The sequence below is a fragment of the Podarcis filfolensis genome (assembly GCF_964270895.1).
Source record: "Podarcis filfolensis genome assembly, chromosome: 8".
In the NCBI taxonomy this organism is placed as follows: Eukaryota; Metazoa; Chordata; class Lepidosauria; order Squamata; family Lacertidae; genus Podarcis; species Podarcis filfolensis.
Genome location: NC_139611.1, coordinates 18,818,230 through 18,841,082, shown reverse-complemented (window position 1 = coordinate 18,841,082; position 22,853 = coordinate 18,818,230). Strand labels below are relative to the sequence as shown.

The 22,853-nt window shown below is 47.9% G+C and overlaps 2 protein-coding genes across 5 annotated transcripts in view; one reads left to right on the top strand and one right to left on the bottom strand.

The window, feature by feature from the left end:
• The first annotated feature begins 3,360 nt into the window (after positions 1-3,360).
• Positions 3,361-15,800, top strand: TNFRSF18 (TNF receptor superfamily member 18). The gene is made up of 6 exons (XM_083629000.1): positions 3,361-3,692; positions 7,293-7,409; positions 8,150-8,237; positions 9,073-9,170; positions 10,862-10,984; positions 12,217-15,800. The coding sequence occupies exons 1-6, from the start codon at positions 3,557-3,559 to the stop codon at positions 12,348-12,350; spliced, it is 696 nt and encodes a 231-aa protein (XP_083485126.1). The 5' UTR covers positions 3,361-3,556; the 3' UTR covers positions 12,351-15,800.
• An 816-nt stretch (positions 15,801-16,616) lies between these two features.
• The window catches only part of TTLL10 (tubulin tyrosine ligase like 10), a 201,768-nt gene continuing 195,531 nt past the window's right edge, over positions 16,617-22,853 (bottom strand). For all 4 annotated transcript variants that reach the window (XM_083628543.1, XM_083628544.1, XM_083628546.1 and 1 more), the window contains 3 exons: positions 22,662-22,778; positions 19,866-19,959; positions 16,617-17,597 (listed from right to left, as the gene is read on the bottom strand). In XM_083628543.1, the coding sequence (XP_083484669.1) occupies positions 16,768-17,597; positions 19,866-19,959; positions 22,662-22,778 (1,041 nt within the window). In that variant the 3' untranslated portion in view covers positions 16,617-16,767. The remainder of the gene's footprint in view (positions 17,598-19,865; positions 19,960-22,661; positions 22,779-22,853) is intronic.

Below are 22,853 nucleotides of genomic sequence, written 5' to 3'. Positions count from 1 at the left end.
TGGCTTATATGTAAATCTGGCACTGGTAGCAATAAGTGGATACCATGTATTGTACTGTTTCCCCCTGACTATCCAATATGCAGTCATACCTCGGGTTACAGATGCTTCAGGTTGCGCGTTTTTGGGTTGTGCACCACGCTGAACCCGGAAGTACTGGAATGGGTTACTTCCAGGTTTTGGTCTCATGCATGCGCAGAAGCGCTAAATTGCACTTCGTGCATGCGCAGAAGTGCCAAATCGCAACCCACATGTGCGCAGACACGCCACTGCAGGTTGCAAACGTGCCTCCCGCATGGATCATGTTCGCAACCCGAGCGTCCACTGTAGAATCAAATAATCGCCAAAATTCAACAGTTTGACCCATTTCCTTAGTTCCAATGGCTAATGACTCCTCTGGAATAGGGGGATCCAGTGCTTCCCCTGCCTCCATAATCCCTGATACATAGAGTCACGTACACCTCCCCCCCTCCCCAGGGAATAGGAAAAAGATAACAATGGACCTTGATGGAGTTTGCTGAAGCCAAGTATTCACAAAGCCCATCTTCAGGAAAGCCCAGAGAGCAAGGATCGGTGTAAATAGTTTTATTGTTCTGTTGGTAGTAGGTACTTAGAAGGTGTTCAGGAAAAGAATCTGATAACAGGGATGAATAATGGGCTCATGTTACTGTGCAAGATTCCCTCCCTCTTAGTGGCTCGTTGGAGATGTATAGATGATGTATCTGGAAATGTATTATGGGAAGGTCTTAAAGTCCATGCAACCCCATGCCCGGGGTTCCTACTCTTTGTGTGTTTGAACCTTGTTGCAACAAATAAAGACTGACCGCTGTTTGCTTCTTTGACTTGGCTGGAGATTCCTTCTTTTGCTGACCAGGAGAGACCCGCAGGGAGTGGCACCTCGATGAGTTGGGCAGCGGAGTAAACCTGCACCCAGAATTTTTCCGTAACACTGGGAAGGTACCCCATGTAGGAAAAGCAAATCTCTAATCTTAAACCTCTGCTGCCTTATGAGATGCCTACCTTGTCACTGAGCACAAATGAGTCGAAATGATGGCCAAAAGACATCACCCACATCCAGTTGTGATCAGTTTCATCTGGGGAAAACTTCCTTGAAAAATCTTTCCGGCATTACAAATGGCAAAAGTATAACAGAGGCGGTCCCAGACACTGCGCTGGCTTCAGAATTTTCCCAGATAACATGCTCGAAAGCTTAGTTTGCAGATCCATATCTATTAATAATAAGATAAATCCATGCTGTCAACGAAAAGAGGAGCAAGATATTCACCTCCCTCTAGAAAACATTTTCCCGAATTGATAAATGACCACGGAAAGAGGCATGACAGGAACCTTTTTTTCATATTGAGGGCCACATTCCCTCAAAGATAAGTTTATGGGGGCCGCATGCTGGTAGCAGATGGGGACAGAGGCAAAAGTGGGTGAGGCAATGGATAGGAACATAGAGAGCTGCCTTAACCTGAGCCAGACCAGTGGTCCATCTAGCTCAGTACTGTCTACACTGACTGGCAGCATCTATCTGGGGTTTCAGATAGGGGGCATCTCCCAGCCCTGCCTGGAGATGCTGGGGATGGAACCTGGGACCTTCTGCATGCAAAGCAGATGCTCTATCCTTGAGACGCAGAAACTTAAGAAGCCTCCTTCTTAAGTGGATCTGACTGTTGGCTCATCTCTCTCAGTATAGTCTACACTGACTGGCAGCAACTCTTCAGGGTCTTTCCCAGCCCAACCTGAAGATGCCGGGAATTGAATTTGGGACTTCCTGCATGCAAAGCAGATACTCTACTCCCGAGGCGCAGAGCTTCCTCCCTCAAAACATCAGAATTTCCCCGTGGTTCCAGGACCATTCAAGCAGAGTTCCCTGCCCTTGCTCGGCTGCCTTTCCTGGCCACGACTCGTTGATGTTGCCCCTCCTGTGCTGACTTTCAGTAAACATCTCCTGCTGAAGACCCATGGAGGCAGGAAAGCAGCGCTGAGCATCTGAGACATGCCACTGAGTTTATCAATCAGTGTTTCCCAAACCTGGGTCTCCAGCTGTTTTTGGACTACAATTCCCATCATCCCTGACCACTGGTCCTTATAGCTAGGGATGATGGGAGCTGTAGTCCAAAAAACAGCTGGAGACCCGAGTTTGCGAAACACTAGATCAGAGGATCATTGCCCTTTATTAGGCTACAGCTGCCTTTTTCTGTATCACTCGAACGATGCCTGCTGCTCTTTGAACATAAGGAGAGTTCTGAAGCAGGATCAGGCCAAAGGCTCATCTCGTCCAGCACCCTCACAGCGGCCAACTGGATGCTTCTGAATAATAATAATAATAATAATAATAATAATAATAATAATAATTTATTATTTATACCCCACCCATCTGGCTGAGTTTCCCCAGCCACTCTGGGTGGCTTCCAATCGAGTGTTAAAAACAATACAGCATTAAATATTAAAAACGTCCCTAAAAAGGGCTGCCTTGAGATGTCTTTTAAAGATAAGATAGTCACTTATTTCCTTCATATCTGAAGGGAGGGCATTCCACAAGGCAGGCACCACTACCGAGAAGGCCCTCTGTCTGGTTCCCTGTAACCTCACTTCTCGCAGTGAGGAAACTGCCAGAAGGCCCTCGGCGCTGGATCTCAGTGTCCCGGCTGACCAATGGGGGTGGAGATGCTCCTTCAGGGCCTGAGCTCAACAGCATCTCTCCCCATGTGATTTCTAGCAACTGGCATTCAGAAGCATCATGAATCACTAGTCCCCTTCAATAGTCTTCTCCATGTCTAATCCTGCTTTAAAGCCATTCAAATTGGGTGGCTGTCTCTGTCTCCTGCGAGAGAGAGTGCCACAGTTGGGCTATGAGGTATGTGAAGGACTCCTTCCTTTTGTCTGGATCTTCCAACGTTCTGCTTTATTGGACGGCCCCAAGTTGCAGTGCCGAGAGAGAGAGAGAGAGAGAGAGAGCGCTTCTTGCTGGGCTCAGATAGCCAGTGTGGTGTAGTGGTTAAGAGTGGTGGACTCGTAATCTGGGGAACTGGGTTCGCGTCTCCGCTCCTCCACATGCAGCTGCTGGGTGACCTTGGGCCAGTCACACTTCTTTGAAGTCTCTCAGCCCCACTCACCTCACAGAGTGTTTGTTGTGGGGGAGGAAGGGAAAGGAGAATGTTAGCCGCTTTGAGACTCCTTCGGGTAGTGATAAAGCAGCTTCTTCTTCTTCTTCTTCTTCTTCTTCTTCTTCTTCTTCTTCTTCTTCTTCTTCTTCTTCTTCTGATTCCCCCTCATGTCTCTCGCCTCAGGGCTTCCTGTTGAGAGCTGTGGTACGAGAGGGCCAAAAGGACACACCATACAGGAAATGACATGGCTTTCGTTCCACAGAAAACACGTGGGCTGCTCTTTGCTACAAAAATGTGTCGAAAGAAGCGAAAGGGAGACAGAAGAGAAGAAGAGGTGAGAGACCTTAACAGGCACAGCGTTCCCAGCCAGCGCACCAGAGGGCTAGCTGTGGGAGAACTGTGAGCCTCCATCCCCAGCGGAGGAAGTGAAGAGGTGACTGAAGGAAATGGAAGCCAAGTCTCACCCCAGATTAGACGGCTGCTGGCTTTGCTTGGCGATGCTCTGGCTGTGTGTGGAACTAGCACAATCCACCATTGATGGTCAACAGGAAGGGAGACCTTGTTGCTCGTCAACTCTTGCCGGTAAGTTTGGAACAGAGTTTTCATATTCCTTAGGGTTTGAGGTTTTGGACTGCCTGGGTTGATAACTCTTTTCTTGTAGTCCAGGGGAGTTCATAGAACCATGGGGCACGGGTGGTGCTGTGGGTTAAACCACAGAGCCTAGGACTTGCCGATCAGAAGGTTGGCAGTTCGAATCCCCACGACGGGGTGAGCTCCCGTTGCTCGGTCCCTGCTCCTGCCAACCTAGCAGTTCGAAAGCAAGTAAAAGTGCAAGTAGACAAATAGGTACCGCTCCGGCGGGGAGGTAAACGGCGTTTCCGTGTGCTGCTCTGGTTCGCCAGAAGCGGCTTTGTCATGCTGGCCACATGACCTGTCTGCGGACAAATGCCGGCTCCCTCGGCCTATAGAGTTAGATGAGCTCACAACCCCAGAGTCGCTCATGACTGGACCTAATGGTCAGGGGTCCCTTTACCTTTACCTAGAACGGGAAGTGTCATCTAGTCCAACCCCCTGCAATGCTAAAGAATCTCTGACTGAGGTGGCACTCTGCATATGCTCCAAGGCCCTGTTGAATTTGAAGATTCTGAGGCTAGCTATTCTCAGAAGTAAAAGCCTAGCGTTCTCAGAGGCCTCATTTCAGATGTCCCACTGCAGCGTAAGAACATAGGACGACGGTCCATTCAGCTCAGTACTGCCAACACTGGGTGGCAGCAGCTCTTTGGGGTATCAGGCAGGGGGTCTTTCCCAGTAGAAATGTATGATCTTTACCCAGGTAGTGCCCAAATTATTGACTCAGCCTGTCATAGGAACAAAAGAAAGTGTTTAAACCAAGTCATGCTTGTTGATCCATCTAGCTCAGTATTGTCTACACTGACTGGCAGCAGGTTTCAGACGGGGTCTTTCCTAACCCTCCTTGGGGATGTCAGGAACTGAACTGGGGACTTTCTGCATGCAAAGTTCGACCACTGAGCTCAGCCCTTCCTTTAAGATATAGGAACATAGGAAGTTGCCTTATACTGATCCAATCAGCTCAGTATCACTGATTCTGACTAGCAGGTATTATCCAGAGCTTCAGATAGGTTGTATCTCCCAACCTTACCTGGAGTTGCGAGGGATCAAACCTGGGACCTTCTGCATGCAAAGCAGTTACACTCCTGCTGAGCTACAGCCCTTAAATGTCAAATTGACATTCTTAAGCTTAGGAAACCAGCAGATGACTTGTGAAAATTATTCCCACCCCTCATTTTTCCTGCATCTTTTTAAAAACAACTGCAGGGGATCACCACCAATTCTCAACGTGAAGCTTAGGACATTGCCAGAGGTTTCAGCTAGGGTGTTCTTGTCTTGATACCTTGAAAATGAGCCTAATGGTTAGGAGGAAAGATACCATTGTGTTCGGAATGTGTCTCCCCATTTCCAAAGTCTCGTCTCAGAGTTCAAGAGAACTATTGCATAACGAGCAACAGAAAGACTTCTTACATAAGACAGGCCAAGCGGTTCAGTGGTTAAAGCAAAGTTCACTGAGATAATTTTATTTGTAATACTGAGAACTTCCTAAGAACTACACTTTGCCATAGCTGATATAATGTCTGGCTATCCTATCCATCTTACCTATTCTACCCTGTCTACCTATTTTATATATCCTGTTTTTCTATCTTTGCATAACTTAACTATCCTCTTCACCATAAATGTCAATCTATCTGTTCAATCTATTTCATCTCCCTTTCTATTCTGTCAAATGCATTATCTGTCATTTTACTTATCTTCCTATGCTATCCTTTATTTTCTATATTTGCAACTTACCAATCTTATCTATATTTTGTCTATTGACCCACGTGCTAGTTTCTACCTATAATTCCATAATTTTACCATCCCATGCCTATCTGTCTATCCGATCTGTTCCTATTGTATCCTCTCTCTTTTTTCTCCATCTTTACAGAGCTGATCAGTCTTTTATATCCTTTTGTTTATTGACCTGTGTGCTAGTTTCTATTTTTTTTTACACAACTATCCTATCTACCATTTCTATATATCATTGTCAATCCATTAAATCTATTCTATTTACTTACAATATTCCAACCTGTCTTTTTATCAGTCCCTTCTATCCTTTTGTTTATTGAACTGTGTGCATTTTCTATCCATCTCTATATAATTTAATCTTGCTTGCCGTGTATATCAATCTAGCTATCCAATCTATACTACCTAGATAGCCAATCTATCTGCCACCCAATCCTGCTGCCTCCTTCTTTTCTATCTTTCCAGATCTTATTTATCGTGACGGTGATCAATTTATTACGAACTCTTCACCTTAAGGTCCCAGGGTGGGTTACAGCATTAAAAACAACATTAGAACAAATTAAAACAACTAATATTATCTATCATTTCGTTACTGAGCCAAGAGGTGGTTTAAACATTTCCCATTGACTAAAACATTGAAACCGCATCAGCTGAAAATAAGAATTATACACTACCAACATGCCTGACTTTCCGCTGGACAAAAGGGGTACATCTGGTGCAGTTCTTGTTTGCCATAGACCACCATAGACCACTAGGTGTCCATTTGCAAGCCTAAGTGGCAGCGGTTAGTGCTAGGTTAGGCCATAATAATTTGGATTTGGGGCTGTTTTCAGGGGGCAGACACATTTCAGTTTCCATACTGCTCCAATTGGTTTGGTAGTCAGCATCTTTCCCCTTCTCCCAGTAATGTCCCATTCCAAGGGATGGCTGTGTCACGATCCACAGAGATGTCTTCCACTAAGAATGATGGCCGAAACAAGAAGTGGCCAGTAGTTTGGCAAGGCTTCAGGACCACGGATAGCACCCCATAAGGCGAGACATGTCACCCAAGTCTTCTCAGCAAAGTCCTCAAGCAACCAGCTGAGGATTTATAGTAAGACTAGGTAGTCATTAACTGGCATCCCCACCCCCTGAGTGCCCCTTCAGGCCAGTTAAGCGACCAGTGCCTTTTTCTGTAGCTGTTGGCTTCTTTGAGGCAATGGAGTTTCCGGCTCTGTTGGTCTTTGTTTGGGGTTCTCTTGATCTCCCAAGGAGTCTGTGAACCAGTGATGAAAGGCTGTCAAGAGAGATGTCACTGCAGGGTTCAGCGGGGAGGCAAGCTCTGGTGCCCACCAACCCACATGACATGGGCAAAGGTGTGGATTCATAATCTCCTCAAAGCTGCCGTTGCTGGAGGACTCAGAGTAGAGCCATTGAAGTTAAAGAACACACTGGAAAGCCAATGCGGCATAGTGGTTAGCATGTCAGAATAGGACCTGGGAGACTAGGGTTCAAATCTCCACTCAGCCATGGAGCTCACCACACGGCCTTGAGACAGCCAAAAGCTCTCAGCCTCACCTACTTCACAGAGTTGTACAGATTACATGAGGAGGGGGGAACCATGTACTCCTACTTGAGCTCCTTGGAGAAAAAGAAAGGATATAACTGTAATAAATAAAATAACTTCGGTTAATTGATTTCAATGGAGCGCTGTGTTTTTTTCCCAGGGCCTGGGCTAAATCACGGTGCCCATCATAGACTCAAAGGGGCAGCTGCAAAGAAATATGTATTTATAGTCCTCTTTCCTTGCTCTCCTGGCTTGACCTGTGCTTTCTTCATCACCAGGAATTCCCCCAAAATCCTGTGGCAAATGTGGTGGTGGGAAGTGCTGTAAGGACAAGCTATGCCATCAATGCCGGGCACTGCCAACGTGTCCAGAAGGGCAGGAACTGAGATGTTCAGGTAACCCTTGCGTCAATCCCTTCTTGCTCTAAGTCACAGGCCTTCCACCTTGGGTCCTCCAGGTGTTTTGAGACTACAAGTCCCATCATCCCCAGCCAGCAGAGCCAAGGGTCAGGGATGATGGCAGTTGTAGTCTAACAGCGTATGGAAGACAAGACGGACAAGAGGTAAAACCTAGCAAGGTTAAAGGGTCTGGTTTGGCAGAATGTGGTGGGCCAGGAGTTGGAGCCTGTCAGAATGCGATAGAGTAGGGGGTGGAGCCTGGCAGGGTGTGGTGGATCTGAGGGCGGAGCCTGTGGGGTCTGCCAGGTTCCGAGCCTGAACAATAGGCGTGACTGACATCTAATACCCTATAAAATATATTGTGGAAGGGGGGAGATTATTGGGTTGCCTTTGTTTTTATTTTTCGTTATATATTTTGTAAGGGTTTTTATATTGTAATCTTACGTTGTGAACCACCCTGCGATCGATGTGTATAAGGCGGTATACAAATTTTATACATAATAATAAATATGTTTTACTAGGGTTTTTTTTGGAACTGAGTATTGGCTTATCGTATCAAATTGTTATACCATCTCACTCAATTTTATAGTTCGCCGCTTATTGAAAACTGTTTTGGAGAGATTGTACAGACATCTACTAAGCCGAAATAGAGAAAATGTTGCTTTGTTAGAAAGAGTAAAAGCACAGCTAGGAGCCTCTCAGCAGTAAGTAACCACCTCCCCTCTTCCTTCTTCCAGGCACTATTGACTTCAGATATTTCTGCAGCCCATGCCCTAATGGAACTTTCTCTGATGCCAAAGGCAGCTGTTGCAGACCTTGGGCAAAGTAAGTCATTCTCTGCTTTGCAGCATAAATAATAATAATGCTATTTTATTATAGAAAGGGACGCGGGTGGCGCTGTGGGTTAAACCACAGAGCCTAGGACTTGCCAATCAGAAGGTCGGCGGTTCGAATCCCCACGACGGGATGAGCTCCCTGCTCCTGCCAACCTAACAGTTCGAAAGCACGTCAAAGTGCAAGTAGATAAATAGGTACCACTCCGGCGGGAAAGTAAACGGCGTTTCCGTGCACTGCTCTGGTTCACCAGAAGCGGCTTAGTCATGCTGGCCACATGACCCGGAAGCTGCACGCTGGCTCCCTCGGTCTATAGAGTGAGATGAGCGCCGCAACCCCAGAGTCGGTCACGACTGGACCTAATGGTCAGGGGTCCCTTTACCTTTTAATTTTATTATAGGACATACCGAGAGAGACCATTGGCCCATCTACAAGAATCTACAAGAAAGAAGATTCCACCTAAACATTAGGAAGAACTTCCTGACAGTAAGAGCTGTTTGACAGTGGAATTTGCTGCCAAGGAGTGTGGTGGAGTCTCCTTCTTTGGAGGTCTTTAAGCAGAGGCTTGACAACCATATGACAGGAGTACTCTGATGGTGTTTCCTGCTTGGCAGGGGGTTGGACTCGATGGCCCTTGTGGTCTTTTCCAACTCTATGATTCTAACTCAGTGTTGTCTACACTGACTGGCAGCAGCTCTCCAGAGTTTCAGACAGGGGACTCTCCAAGCCTGGAGACACAAGCAAAACCAATGCTCAACCACTAAGCTATAGCACACCTTGAGTGCATCACTCATGTTCCAACCATCATTCTTTCCTTCCTTTGTAGCTGCAAGATGTTGGGGCTTCCAGTTCGACGACCAGGGAACACAACTCATAACGTGGAATGTGGCGACACGAGACCTGTCACCGTAGTGATGCAAACTGGTACGGTTCTGTTTTCTGTATGGGAAATGGGCCTAAAAGACCTACACATGGGAATCGCAGAGTTGTCTCCCACACGGTTCTACTCAAAGCAGACCTGTTGAAATGAATGAATCTGTCTGTGGTGCCTGTTCACTTCAGTGTGTCTACTCTGAGTACAGCTTGCACTGAATACAACACACAGGGAGAATTTGGACACAGCGGGACTGGATTCCAATTACAGCTGTTGCCAAATCTCACACTTGGAGACACACGTTTTTGATGTGGCCCATGCAGGTGGTGAAAATGGGAGGGTGACCTGGGCATTATCCTGGGGACAGGAGCAAAGATGTCGACGAGGAGGCTTCTCCTTGGTGACAGAAATGGGTGTTCTTGGGGCACAGGAATGATGGTCACGGCTAGCAAGAGAGTTCTCTTGAAGGGGGCAGCAAATATTAAAGACACGTTTTGGTGTTTTTTTTGTTTTATATATTTAGGTTCATAAATACGCTTCAATATCACAATGTATAACAGGTCTTCTTCTTTGGCGATCACTCGTAGCCGAGTAAGATTGTCTTCCATAAACACGGTTTTAACAGTGAGTCCGTAAGTGACTGTGGAGGCCAATTCTGGACCCACACGTCCTTCCACAGTGGGGACATTGGTTTCCAGGCGGGAATTGATCACGGTGTGGATTTGCCAAGCGTGCCTTCCTCTTAGCACGTTTCTCCCTTGCATCCTGAGTTCGAGTGTCTTCAAAGCCCATGACACCTTTGGTAAAGGCTGTCATCATTGCTTTATGTTAGTGCCTATCTGATCAAAAAACCTGAAAACGAAGGGGGAGAAAAAAGATATTGTTAAATAAAGAATGTCCTAGAAACAGATATCATTAATTCATCTGTTACAATATTATGAGCCCATTAATAACTGAGTAAAGAAGAGTATATAAAATAATACCTAACTTTTAAGAAGAAGAAAAGGGGGGGATACCTTTAAACAAATATTTTTTTCTCATCTTTTATAAGAAGATTTAAATCTATAGATGCTCAAGAAAGAAAATAATGATATAGATTAATATGAGAAAAAACCAATGAAAAAATCAATGAAATGGAGGGTTAGAAAATATAAATTATGAACACAGATTAATTACAGATAAATTACCCTCTTAAAATGCTATGTAAGATTAAAGTAATTCCAAATTCTATAAATTAAACTCTCAACCCAATTAAACTCCAATTAAATCAGACAAAATGGATTAAATATATGAGAATGAATTATACGGAGGAGTGTTTTCTTCAGCTTCCTTGTTTCAAAAATCTAGTGCTTGTTTTTAAAGCCTGCTGCAGAGAGGAGGGAGTTATGCAGTGTCCTCACGCTAGGAATGAGGAACAAGCAGTCAGGTTCTGAGCTTATATAGGGCCTGGTGTGCTGGGATTGGCCCTTGGGAGGTCAGCTGACAGAATGCTCAGGTGGCTGGTACTGCAGCCTAGATGGCGCCCTTGAAGCCCATCTAGGGAGTTGGAGCTCAGCCAAAGTTCCGTCGACAGGTCTATGCAGCAGATTATTATTATTATTTAGCAGCCAGTCACTTTAATGTGTTTTTATTTATTTATTTGAATGGTGTTTTATGTTTGAGTACTCCCTGGGTGTTTTATGATATGGTGGTAAAATAATGCTCTTATAAATACATAAATCTATGCACATTAATTCTTTAGATTCCACAGTGACGACTATCTTGACCATTGTGACAGCAACGGGACTCTCTCTTCTCATCCTGCTGACGTTCTTTTTAATCATCAGCGTATGGACACAGAAGAAGAAACTGCCCCTGGTGGAAGGTCAGTGTAGCTTTTTGACCCCCTCCTGGTGCACACCCAGAGTTCCCTCCTAACCTAGCCATGGCGGTATCAGTCAAAAGCCTAGTGTCAAAGGGCGAGCCAGCAGTAAATCACAGTGCTCAAAGTTGGCACTAATTCCTTTATTAGCAAAAAGACGATCCTCACAGACTTGGCTGAGTATCAGGCCTAATGAACACAGCAGCTCGTCTCTGGGAGGTCTTACTCCACGAATCAGCTGCTGTGACCGAAAGCCCCCACCTCCCCACAGCTAAGTCCCCTCCTTTCTAGGCCTTTCCCCCCAAGTAATCAGAGACTGCGCCTGCGTGCAGACTGCTGCTCCTCCACCCATTTCAGCCCCCTTCTGGTTCTGGGAGACAAGCAGGGAGGGGAGCTTGTCACAGCAGAAGGGGGAGACACCTGCAATTCTTCACCAGCCTGACTCATCTCTGCCTCTTGGCCTCTCTCCCCCCTCTTCCTGTTTCAGCTTCTGCCTCCGATTCTGGACTTCTCTGCCACCGACTCTCCTAGCTCACTAAACCCTGTTACCTCTTCCAACACCTCCTCCTCCTCCCAATCTTCTCCCTCTGACCACTCATCATCGTCCCACCACCAGTCCCCGTTCTCTGAGCCTTCTTCCCTTAGTGGGTCCCCAGCTGGTTTCCCACCACCACCATTCCTCTGCATCCAACTTGTCCATGACACTTGGACTACACCAACTTCCAGTAGGGTTGTGCTCTGGATCTGACCCAAGCCCGGATCCAGCGCCAAATCACCCTGCATTGAGCGGAGAGACAGCCCCAGTCAACTCAGGTTGGGTTGTCCCACCCAGAGCGATCTGGACCTGACAGAAGGTGGGCTGGTTATGAGGCAGGGGAGAAACAGAAGATGCAGGCAGTCTCTGCAGGGTCTGCTTTGGCTGGGCTTCCTTGCAGGGAATGTGCTATCAAAGCAGCACCCAGCAGGATTGAACCCAGCACCTCCTTCTCCCTCCACACCCCTCCCAACCACAGGTTTAATTATTGCATGTCCTCATTTTTTGTGCCCATTAACCCTTGCTTGCCTGGTTGGAGGGTACTCCACCTACTGCATGACAATAAAATTTACATTCATTGCTTCACCCACTTTGGCCTTTGGCCCCGCCCACCTCTGGGGCATGCCACATTTCCCAGGAAGGAATGTGGTCCTCATACATCCCTCCTCCTTGTCTTACCATTGGTACCTTTGTCCTGCAGAGCCTGAATCCGTCCACCCTTCAAACTTCCTAGGATCTCATCATGAAGACACCTGCAGTTGCCAGTTCCCAGAGGAAGAGCATGGGGAGAACATGGACAAATGGAAGGCCTCACAGATCTCTTTGGCCGATTGAAAGAACTTGGGGCGAATCCACAAGCATGTGCAAAACTCGCCCCGCAATATCTAGGCGGCTGAACTATAAGAATGGCAGCTATTATCTTTGTTGTAGCATGATTGGGCTTTGGGCGCCTGAGCTGTTTCCCTCTAGGTTGGCTCCTTCACTGCTACTAGCTGTCTCTAGATCAGATCACCTGCTCCACACCCTGTGACTCTGAGAGCTTTCCTTGCTGGCTAGGGAAATCAGGTTACGAGGAAGGATCTCCAGGAGATGGAAATCCCAACCCTGCTTTCCCTATTCACCCATCCCCAGTTGCAACTGCTGGAACAAGCCACCCACCTCGCTTTCCTAGGCAGGGTTTGGAAGCTGGAGAATGCAGCAGACGTCCTCGTGGGTAGGGCAGCTGACATCTGATTTTTTTTTTACAAAAACACTGGTCCTATGACTACTCCATGGGTATGGAGCCAGGGAAGGCGGGGCCAGAGGGCAGGGCGGAGTCTGGCGTACATTGGAGGTGGAGCCAGAATGTGATTGGGATGTTTGTGGGCAGAGCCTTGCAGAATCTGACTTCCCAGACTTCCTTCCTGGTTCTCTGAGAGAGGAGGGTCTTCTCCAACTACATTTCACTGGGAGCAGGCTAACTGAACTGAATGGACCTGAGCCAGCCTTGCCCATTTACTTCCAAGGGATCTACTCTGAGCAGGATTAGCTCAGCTCAGATTGCCATTTCACTGGTCAGATCAGCAATCGACCGGCCTGTTAGCAACCCTGTCTATGTATATTGGTGGGGGTGGCAAGACATGGCCTGGGCAGAGGCATATAATTTGCGGTACTCAGATAGAATGACGTGCCCTTCATGCGTAGGACAGCCTTCCCGTGATTGGCACGCTCCTGATGTTGTGGGCAACGTCTCCCATTGTCCCTGACCATTGGGTGATGCAAGGTGTAGTCTAAATCATTTGGAGGCCCCTGGCTTGGAGACACCTGCTCCAAGAGCCTCTCCCTGGTTGGTAAGCAAGACTCAGCTTAGAATCTGCAAAATGGCAATCTTAACAGGATCCCCCTGAGCTTTTTCCCACCCTCTGGCACAATGTGTATCTCCAACTGCAGGCTGCCTGGAGGCTTTTCTGCTTATCTCACCACCCCCATAATGACGTCCCTCCTCACGCTCTGTTCTGGAGGCCGTTGCCGTGAGCTTTCCTTGTTTCGAGAAACCTGCTTTGGGAAACCTGAAGGCGTTTTTTTTCCCTCTTTTACTCCGCTGCTTCTTCCACAGTTTCAAAGGGTGCAATTCTGACGCAAGGGAAGAAAGTTTGCTTTCATCGCCAAAACAGCGGCGCCACCCCCATCTCTTAACGAGAATCGCCTTTTCTTTTTTTAATTTTTAGAAAAGGAAGAGGGGGGGGGGGCAACCCCAGAGCCTTGAGCTGCGCTTCCTTTGTGAAACTGACAATTCTCCGTTAAAACAATAAAGCTTCAGCTTCACTCATTTCTTTCTTTCCGCTGCTTTTAAAGAGACTGTGGAAATTCGCGACTGTGATAGCCGGTGACCTCATGGACACTTTCCCTTTCTCTGAAACGCCCTGCAAAGGAGTGCGTGCCTCTTTAAAATGTTTTCAACCGTTTGCCGTGACTCACGGCTTCAGGTGTTTTCCCCACTTGAATTTCAGGACCAGTCTGAAGAAAGGATGGTTTTGTTACCCGGCTGGAAGCTGGGGGTGTGCTTTGCGCTTGCACACTCTCAAAGAGCTTCTTTCAACCCTGCTCAGATTCTGAAGATGCGTTAATCTCCCAAAGGTGGGGCTGGCATTTCCACAAGGGGGGCGGGGGGAGAAAAGCAATAGGGTGAGGAAGGAGAGGCTACAGTCCGGTGCATGCATGCAAAAGGCCTCTGGTTCAATCCCTATCATCTCCAGGCAGGGATGGGAATAACCCTGCCCAAACCCCCGGAAAGTTGCTACCAGTCAGTGCAGACAATACTGAGCTAGATGGACTAATGGTATGGCTTGGGATAAGCAGCTTCCTGTATTCCTATGAAAGGTGGAGTTAAAAGTTTGGGCACAACCGGAGTAAAGATCATACGTTGCTATTGGCGTTTTGTTAAAGAGAGGATTTCACGGTGAAACGTCACAAGCTGGACTGCTGGCTTACCCAGAGGCTCAGTAGGGGCAGCTGGCCAGGCAGTGTGCGTCACTGGCCGCAGCTCAGTGGTGGGGCATCTACTCTGCGTGAAGAAGGTCCCAGGTTTGATCCCTGGCATTTCCAAGAAGGGCTGGGAATGTCCCCTGCCTGAAACACTGGAGAGCCTCTACCCATCAGCTTACACAATGTTGAATTAGACGTGCCAGCGGTCTAACTTGTAGAAGGCAGCCTTATGTGAAGGGACGTAACACGGTGACAGAGCATCAACTTTGCATGCAGAAGGTCCTGGGTTCAATCATAAGCATCTTCAGGAAGAATTGGGAGACATCCCTGCCTGAAGGCCTGGAGGGGCGCTGACAGTCAGTGTAGAGGATGTATTGATTGGCAGCAGCTCTCCAGAGTGTAAGACGGAGAAGGAACCCTCCCATTAACAGTGACCTGATTCCCTTTTGCCTGCAGTTGCCAGGGCAGTGGCATAGCGTGGGTTGCTGGGGCCGGGGCAGGGCAATTGGGTGGACTGGGCAGCTGGGTGGAAGCATGATTCCCTTTTGCCTGCAGTTGCCAGGGCAGTGGCATAGCGTGGGTTGCTGGGGCCGGGGCAGGGCAATTGGGTGGACTGGGTAGCTGGGTGGAAGCATGCACCAGGGGTGTGTGTGTGTGCTGAGTCTGCAAGACACATAGCTGCCACTGCTGGTGGTAGTTGGCTGTGCACCTTCTCAGCTTGGCGGCTCTTGTCTCCTGGCTTAGCATGTGGGCATCCCTTTAAGGGCCATGAGGAGAAGGTGGCACCACCCAGGCCCGAAACGTGACTTGCCTCCCTGTGGCTCTGGAAGGCGTTGGGAGCTCAACCACATGCCCTCAATAGGAGAGCCTGTTGTGGGGGTGCCTGGTTGTGCCCCTCTCAGAATTTTGTGCCCCAGGCCACCACCCCTCTGCCCCCCCATGCTATGCTGCTGGAGCTGGGATTTGGGAATTCCTGCATGCAAAGAAAAAGTTCTACACTGTACTCTACATCTGGAGGCAGAGCATAGCCATCTGATACCCTTCTCCATGAATTTTGTATCATTCTCTTTAAGGCTGTCTAGGTTGGTAGCCATCACTCTGGGTAGTTAGCATAAGACAATGCAGAGCTGGGAGGGGGGGTTTCAGAATTGCCGGGGGCTGGCGTAAGCAAGAGGAAAAATATTGGCGTCTTAGGAAGCAGTTTGCAAGCACAACGTGGGCTGGCAGTCTGAATCCAACGCTGGCTGCCATGGGAGAGGCAGGACCCTCCTGGAATGCAAAGGCTGTATATTTGTGTCAATAAACGATGTATCATAAAGACACCACGGTCCCTGCTGTGCCTCGTTGTCCGAAAGGAAACACATACCTTGGTAAGGGCACCTGGTGGCCCTGGAATCTGGCATTGTTCAGAGATTGGGGTGGCATGCAACAATATTACTCGTTTGCTAGTTCAGTTGGTATAGAGCATGAGGCTCTTAATCTCAGGGCTGTGGGTTTGAGCCCCACGTTGTGCAAAAATTCTGGCATTGCAGGGAGTTGAACTAGATGACTCTCAAGGTCCCTTCCAACTCTACAATTCGATGATTCTGCGATTCTGTGCTCTGCTCAACAAATGATCAAGCAGGGCGTTATTGCATGTTCCACATCACACAGAGAAGGAAAGAGGGAAAGGATGTCAATTTCCATCATGCTACTGACCGCCCCACCCCTGAATATCAATCTCAAAGGGAAGGCACAGGAGTCAAGCAAAATCCCAGAATTAATATGGGTCTTGACTATGGGCAGATGCATTTTTTTTACACCATGTTTTCTTTTCTTCTTGTTGTTTCGAGAGACAATGGAGTGCACCTCCAGAGGTGAAGTCAAACCTCTGCCTTAGCAGCATCGAAATGACCTCCCTAGGGTGCAAGCCTGGGCAGTTTGGTCCTGGCTGCCCGGACAACAAGATCCTCCCTCCCAACCTCACTGATGCAGTCCAAGGAAAGCAGAGCAAAATATTTGGCACCAGCTTGGCTGCAACCGTCTTAGCGACTCCGCTCCAGATTTGTGTCAGGTTTACTTGTTATTAGTCTTTTCTTCTCCCTTAAAACATATCAAGAAGAATTTGTGTAAGAAAAACAAAAAACCCAACACCAATCATTTTTGACATCCTATAAGGGATGCCACAGATTCCATTTTTAGAATTGCTGAAAGAAGTCAAGGACCGAGGTTGCTCTGGGGTTTTTTTCTCGTCGTCCTTTATAGGAAAAAGAAGGAGGGCTTTGGAAATACACAAGCGATCTTGCTTTTAGGAGCCCCGGTGAGAGAGCTTCTTCTCTTCAGGGAGGGATTCGCCGCAGTTCTGGCCTGCTGCCAAGGCCTTGCCACTCTCCCCGGGCATCTTGGAGTAATTCATGAGCTGGCGCAGAGGCTTGGCTTGCTCCTGGGAGGCCGGGAGATTTGGCGGGAGGCTGGACTGGAGATGGAGGGAGACCATCTGCGAGCTGGTCAAGGGGCTGCCTGCCCCGTTCCCGCTGGCCGCCAGGAACTTGGACCCAAACGTTTGCTGGAACCAAGCCGCGTAGGACCGGTCCTTGGAGGGCGCTCCGGCAACAGCAAGGCCAGCGGCTCTGGCCCTCTCGTCATCGCCCTCGGCCTCCGGGTGCCTGTCCGAGACCGGTGGGACATGCTTGATGATATACTGGTTGCCGCTGCTGCAGACTTGGTTGCCCCGAAGAATGGTTTTGACGGACGGGCAGCAGGCGAGGTTGGGCACGATAGAGATCTGGATCTGGGGCATGGGCAAAGTGTTCCTGGGGACCCCCCTGCTGGGCACGATGGAGACCCCTTCAGAGTGGGCTGGTGCCTCGCCCTTGGCTGGCTTCTCCGGAGATTTGACCGGCTGCTTCTCCGCCGGGCGCCCAGGGCTCATGTTGTAGGTGCTGTTGCAGAAGCTGCTGTTCTCGGTGAGGGAGCGGTGGCTCCTGAGGGAGCGGAGGGACGTCCTGCTCTTGGTGGGCCGCGACTGGTTGCTGTCTGTGCCCACCCCGCTGTACAGCAGGGCAAAGTGGCAGAGCGACTCCAAGGGCAGTATGTTCTGGATCTTCTGGCTCTTGGTGAAAATCTCGATGGCCAGATCTGGGAAAGGCCCACAGAGAGAGAGACAGAGAGTCAGGAATAGGGGTGGTGTGGGGAGAGACCCAATGCAGTTTCCGCCTTTAAGGGCAACTTACCTGGTTCTCGTTTCTGAAACGCAAAGCCCAAAGCTAGCTATCTTTCAGAAACTGGACACTGAGAGCCAGCGCCGAGGGCCTTCTGGCGGTTCCCTCACTGTGTTAAGCGAAGTTGTAGGGAACCAGGCAGAGGGCCTTCTTGGTAGTGGCGCCTGCCCTGTGGAACGCCCTCCCATCAGATGTCAAAGAAATAAACAACTATCGGACTTTTAGAAGACATCTGAAGGCAGCCCTGTTTAGGGAAGCTTTTAATACTGAATGAATAATTGTATTTTAATATTCTGTTGGAAGCCGCCCAGAGTGGCTGAGGAAACCCAGCCAGATGGGCGGGGTATAAATAAATTATTATTATTATTATTATTATTATTATTATTATTACTTCTCCGAATTTCGCTATGCAGCTCTTCAACTGAGATAATTTGCATGCAAAAATGTACAGTCATACCTTGGTTCTTGAACTTAATCCATTCCAGAAGTCCATTTGGCTTCTGAAATGTTTAAAAACCAAGGCATGGCTTCCGATTGGCTGCAGGAGCTTCCTGCACTCAATCGAAAGCTGTGGAAGCCGCGTCAGATGTTCAGCTTCCGAAAAATGTTCACAAACCGGAACACTCACTTCTGGGTTTGCGGCGTTCGGGAGCCAAAATGTTTGAGTCCGAAGGCGTTTGAGAACCAAGATATGACCGTATATCCTAGGCAGGGCATCATGTAGCAGTGAAAACGGCATACAAAGATTCAGTATGCTAAGGAGAGTTGCTTTGCAAAAATGTGTATATGATGGCAGACAAAAACTTGTGCTTTATGAGGAATGCACCCCAAAATGGTGATGAAATTCCACAAGGACTCCACAATAACTACAAACTGGTGTGTAAATGTGGAGAACTGAACCTCAGAGTGGGAAGCGGAGGGTTGTAGTCAATTGCAGATCCTACTGAAGTTTGTGAACATGAGGCTAACTTAGGTCCATTAATTTTCATGCGCCTTCTCAGAGTGGGGACTTAACTGGATACAACCCTGAGGAACTAAGAGAAACTGAATTGGAGAAATCCACCCATCCCTTCTCAGGAACTGTGAGATGCAATGTTTTTGGTATCCTTTGTTGCTCAGTCTGCACCCAGAGCCAGTCTAGGTAAAAAAGGTAAAGGACCCCTGGACGGTTAAGTCTGGTCAGAGGCGACTATGGGGCTGTGGCACTCATCTCGCTTTCAGGCCGAGGGAGCCGGCGTTTATCCACAGACAGCTTTCTGGGTCATGTGGCCAGCATGACGAAACCGCTTCTGGTGCAACGGGACACCGTGACGGAAGCCAGAGTGCATGGAAACGCTGTTTACCTTCCCACCATAGCGGTACCTATTTATCTACTTGCGCTGGTGTTTTTTTGAACTGCTGGGTTGGCAGGAGCTGGGGCAGAGCAATGGGAGCTCACCCCATCATGGGGATTTGAACTGTCAACCTTCTGTCCAGTATATCTGAAGGAGCGTCTCCACCCCTATCGTTCTACCCGGACACTGAGGTCCAGCGCCAAGGGCCTTCTGGTGATTCCCTCACTGCAAGAAGCCAAGTTACAGGGTACCAGGCAGAGGGCCTTCTCGGTAGTGGCACCCGCCCTGTGGAACACCCTCCCACCAGATGTCAAAGAGAAGAACAACTACCAGACTTTTAGAAGACATCTGAAGGCAGCCCTGTTTAGGGAAGCTTTTAATGTTTGATGCATTACTATATTTTAATATTTTGTTGGAAGCCACCCAGATGGGCAGGGTATAAATAATAAATTATTATTATTATTATTATTATTATTATTATTATTATTATTATTATTATTATTGGCAAGCCCAAGAGGCTCAGTGGTTTGGACCACTGTGCCACCCGCTCCTCCCTAGGAGCCAGGCTACAGCCACCTGGGCACCAACGCTGGGCAAAGGAGAGATTCACAAAGAGTGCCGGGTCCAGCTGGCTGGAGCTGGTACTTTGGATGGGCTGATTGGCAGTTGAAGCCTCCCTGGGAGCTTGGGCAATTGCCTGACAGCGCCTATTCCTGGTGCCGGGTCCCCTACACAGCTATAGAAGCCATGGGAGCCCTGGGCACCTGGTCAACTCTGTTCATGGAGGAGTCGGCCTGTTTCTGTGCTCCTGAACCCCTCTATTTCCCTCATGGCTGCTCAGCTTTGCTTACCCAGAGTCTCATTCACAACTGTGGGAATGATGCTTTTCAAGGCGCTGCAGTTGGTGTGCAAGGCAGGGTTGGCGTTCATCTCCAGGAGCCAGACCTGATTTAAAAGGAAAAAAAGGGGGGGAACACATTTGTTTCTTTGCATACAGGCTGATTTGCCGGATCTCCAGCTCTGGCCCTGAAATCCAGGCTGCAAATCAGGGCCGAGGTGTGCATCTAGTTTAAAGCTTCAGGATCCACTGGATCCTGCCTTTGAATCCTGAATCTAAGACTCTGCAAGAGAATTATTGTGCGACAACACAGGGTTGTTTTTTTAAAGAAAGCACATGGCTCCCTACAAATCTTGGAAACTGTAGTTTACCCCTCATTGAGCTATAATTCCCAGCACCCTTAACAATCTAACATTTCTAGGATTCTTTGAGGAAAGCGACGTGCTTTAACATCGCAGTGTGATCCCTGTTTTGTTGATCCTGGATAGCTCACTTGGTTAGAACATGGTGGTGATAATGCCAAGGTTGCAGGTTCAGTCCAGCTGCATATTCCTGCATTGCAGGGGGTTGGACTAGATGATCCTCAGGGTCCTTTCCAACTCCACAGTTTACTGATTCTGTGTTCTGTTTCCCCACAATTTGTTTCCGTTTTCCAATTTGACCAGGGAAAATGTTTTATGACTGCCACTAGGGGGCACTAAAGTCATTTCTATTTTCTCTTGTAACCACCTCCCCCCCAAAAATCTTTCCTGTTGCAACAGAGGCTGTATAAACAAGTTCAAGGAAGCTAAGAGTTTAAGGGGAAAGTGCCAGCCATATATTTCTGTAAGCAGTGAAAAAAATGAGCAGTGCAGCGGAGAGCGGTGGCTTTCTTGGAAGTGTGAAAAATATCCACAAAACATTTGACTCGTATAGAATTGTTTTTATGCATATGTAGTTTGAATTAATCATAAGTGGCTATAATTTATTTAACTGGGTGCTGAAGATAATGAAGATTATGATGTCCTTTGACCTCATGGACTGAATATCCAGTTTTAATTGCTGTGTTGTTTTAACGGGGATGTTCTATTGCACATTTTCATCATGGCCATTTATAGTTTAATGTTTAAATAGAATAGTTTTGCTGTGGGTTTTGCCTATGATATATATATATTTTAAATTATTCCATATTTTAAACAATGCAGTGCAATTGTTTTTTGTGTATGTGTTTTGTAAACTGCTTAGAAAACATGTGGGCAGTACATGGCATATAAATCATATATCCACCTACGCCTTACACAGAGTAGACTGAAAGTAACAGACCCAAGTTTCTCATGTTCATCGATTTCAATGCATCTATTGTGAGTAGGGCTAAAATAGGACACAAATCTCTCTTCTTATATTTCTCTATTAATAATCATTGGGTTGTGTGCAACAAGCCCTACTCAGAGTATGCCCATTGAAATGAATGGACCTAAGTTAGTCATACCCATTAGTTTCCACGAGTCTACTTTGAGTGGGACGAAAATGGGATGAAATCCATTATTATGATCAATCATCAAAGAGTTGTAGTCAACGAACATTTACTCTGAGTAGACCCACTGAAATCAAAGTGTGTCGTGGTCCTTAATTTCAGTGGGTCAATTATAAGAAAAGTTCATTGACGACAACCTATTATTATTATTATTATTATTATTATTATTATTATTATTATCCTATAGAGCTACCTGGATTTTAGAAATAGCCTTTGCTCCATGAATTTGCCTAATCCCCTTTCAAAGCCATCCAAGTTGGTGGCCATCACTGCCTCCTGTGGCAGAGAGTTCCATAGTCCAACTATGCACTATGTACGTCTGGAATCTTCCAACATTCAGCTTCACTGAATGTCCACGACTTCTAGTATACCCATGCCATATACCGTCCGGAAGCCAGCAGCGGGCGGGTCCAGAGGGACAAAGTGCGCAAAGCGACGAGTGCAAATTCTACCTCTGCGCAGTCGGCTAGTTTCTACACACCCCTCTCAATCCTCCATCCAGGAAAGAAAGAGGCATGATCTGAGTTCAAGCACACATTCCAGCCAGGCAAAAACTCTCAGGGTAGGTGTGAAGCAAGGCTGATGAGGGGATGTGGCTGGGCAGAGAGACCCGGAGGCTCACCCCATACAGCCACCATTTCCAGATCTATGGGTTCATTATCCATCAGAGGAGTCCCTTGGCCATAGCTGTCAACTTTCAGATTTGAAAATAAGGGACCAGCAGCCTCGAAAATAAGGGATCAGCAGCCAAAATAAGGGATTTTCCAAGCACAGGTATGTTCGACTTTTGAGCCCCTCCGAGCCAAAGGCAGAAAGCCCAGCCAGCAGCCAAACGAAGCCTCAAGTGGTGGTTCCCACAGCACAGCAACCCGACAAAGGGGATGCAGCAAGGAAAACCACATCACCTCTCCGCTGGGAAGCGCTGAGCAAAGGCAAGTCCCCAGGCAACGTGGCCGATTTGATTGGCACAAGGCATGCAGACTCCACCCCCCCAGTCGTTCTTAGACTCTTTATTGGGTGAGCAATGCAGCCAAGCAACACAGTTGGAGCCTCCCTCCTCCCTGGCTGGCAGGGAGGGAGGGAGAGGAGCTGCTTCCTTTGAAACCCGGGAAATTTGAGGGACATCATCAATAAGGGACAGCAGCGGGACATAGCGCTGGAATAAGGGACTTTCTGGCCAAATAAGGGACGGTTGACAGCTATGCCCTTGGCTGTCCTCCTCAAGCCCTGACTCTGGAGACTCGTGCCTCTCGATCCGCGGCCCACTCAGCTGAGGATGCAGCTCCGTGACTGTACCTTGAAGTCTTCGTCGATTAAGAAGTCGCAGCCAATGAGATCAAAGTAGCCCATCTTGCACTCCAGCTTGGACTTGACCGCCAGGAAACACTGCAGCATGATCTCTTTCATTCTCTTCTGAAAGACACAGAAGGGCGGCATGATCCCGGAAAGATTCCCCCTGCCCCACAAGACCTCTTGCGAGTCAGGGGA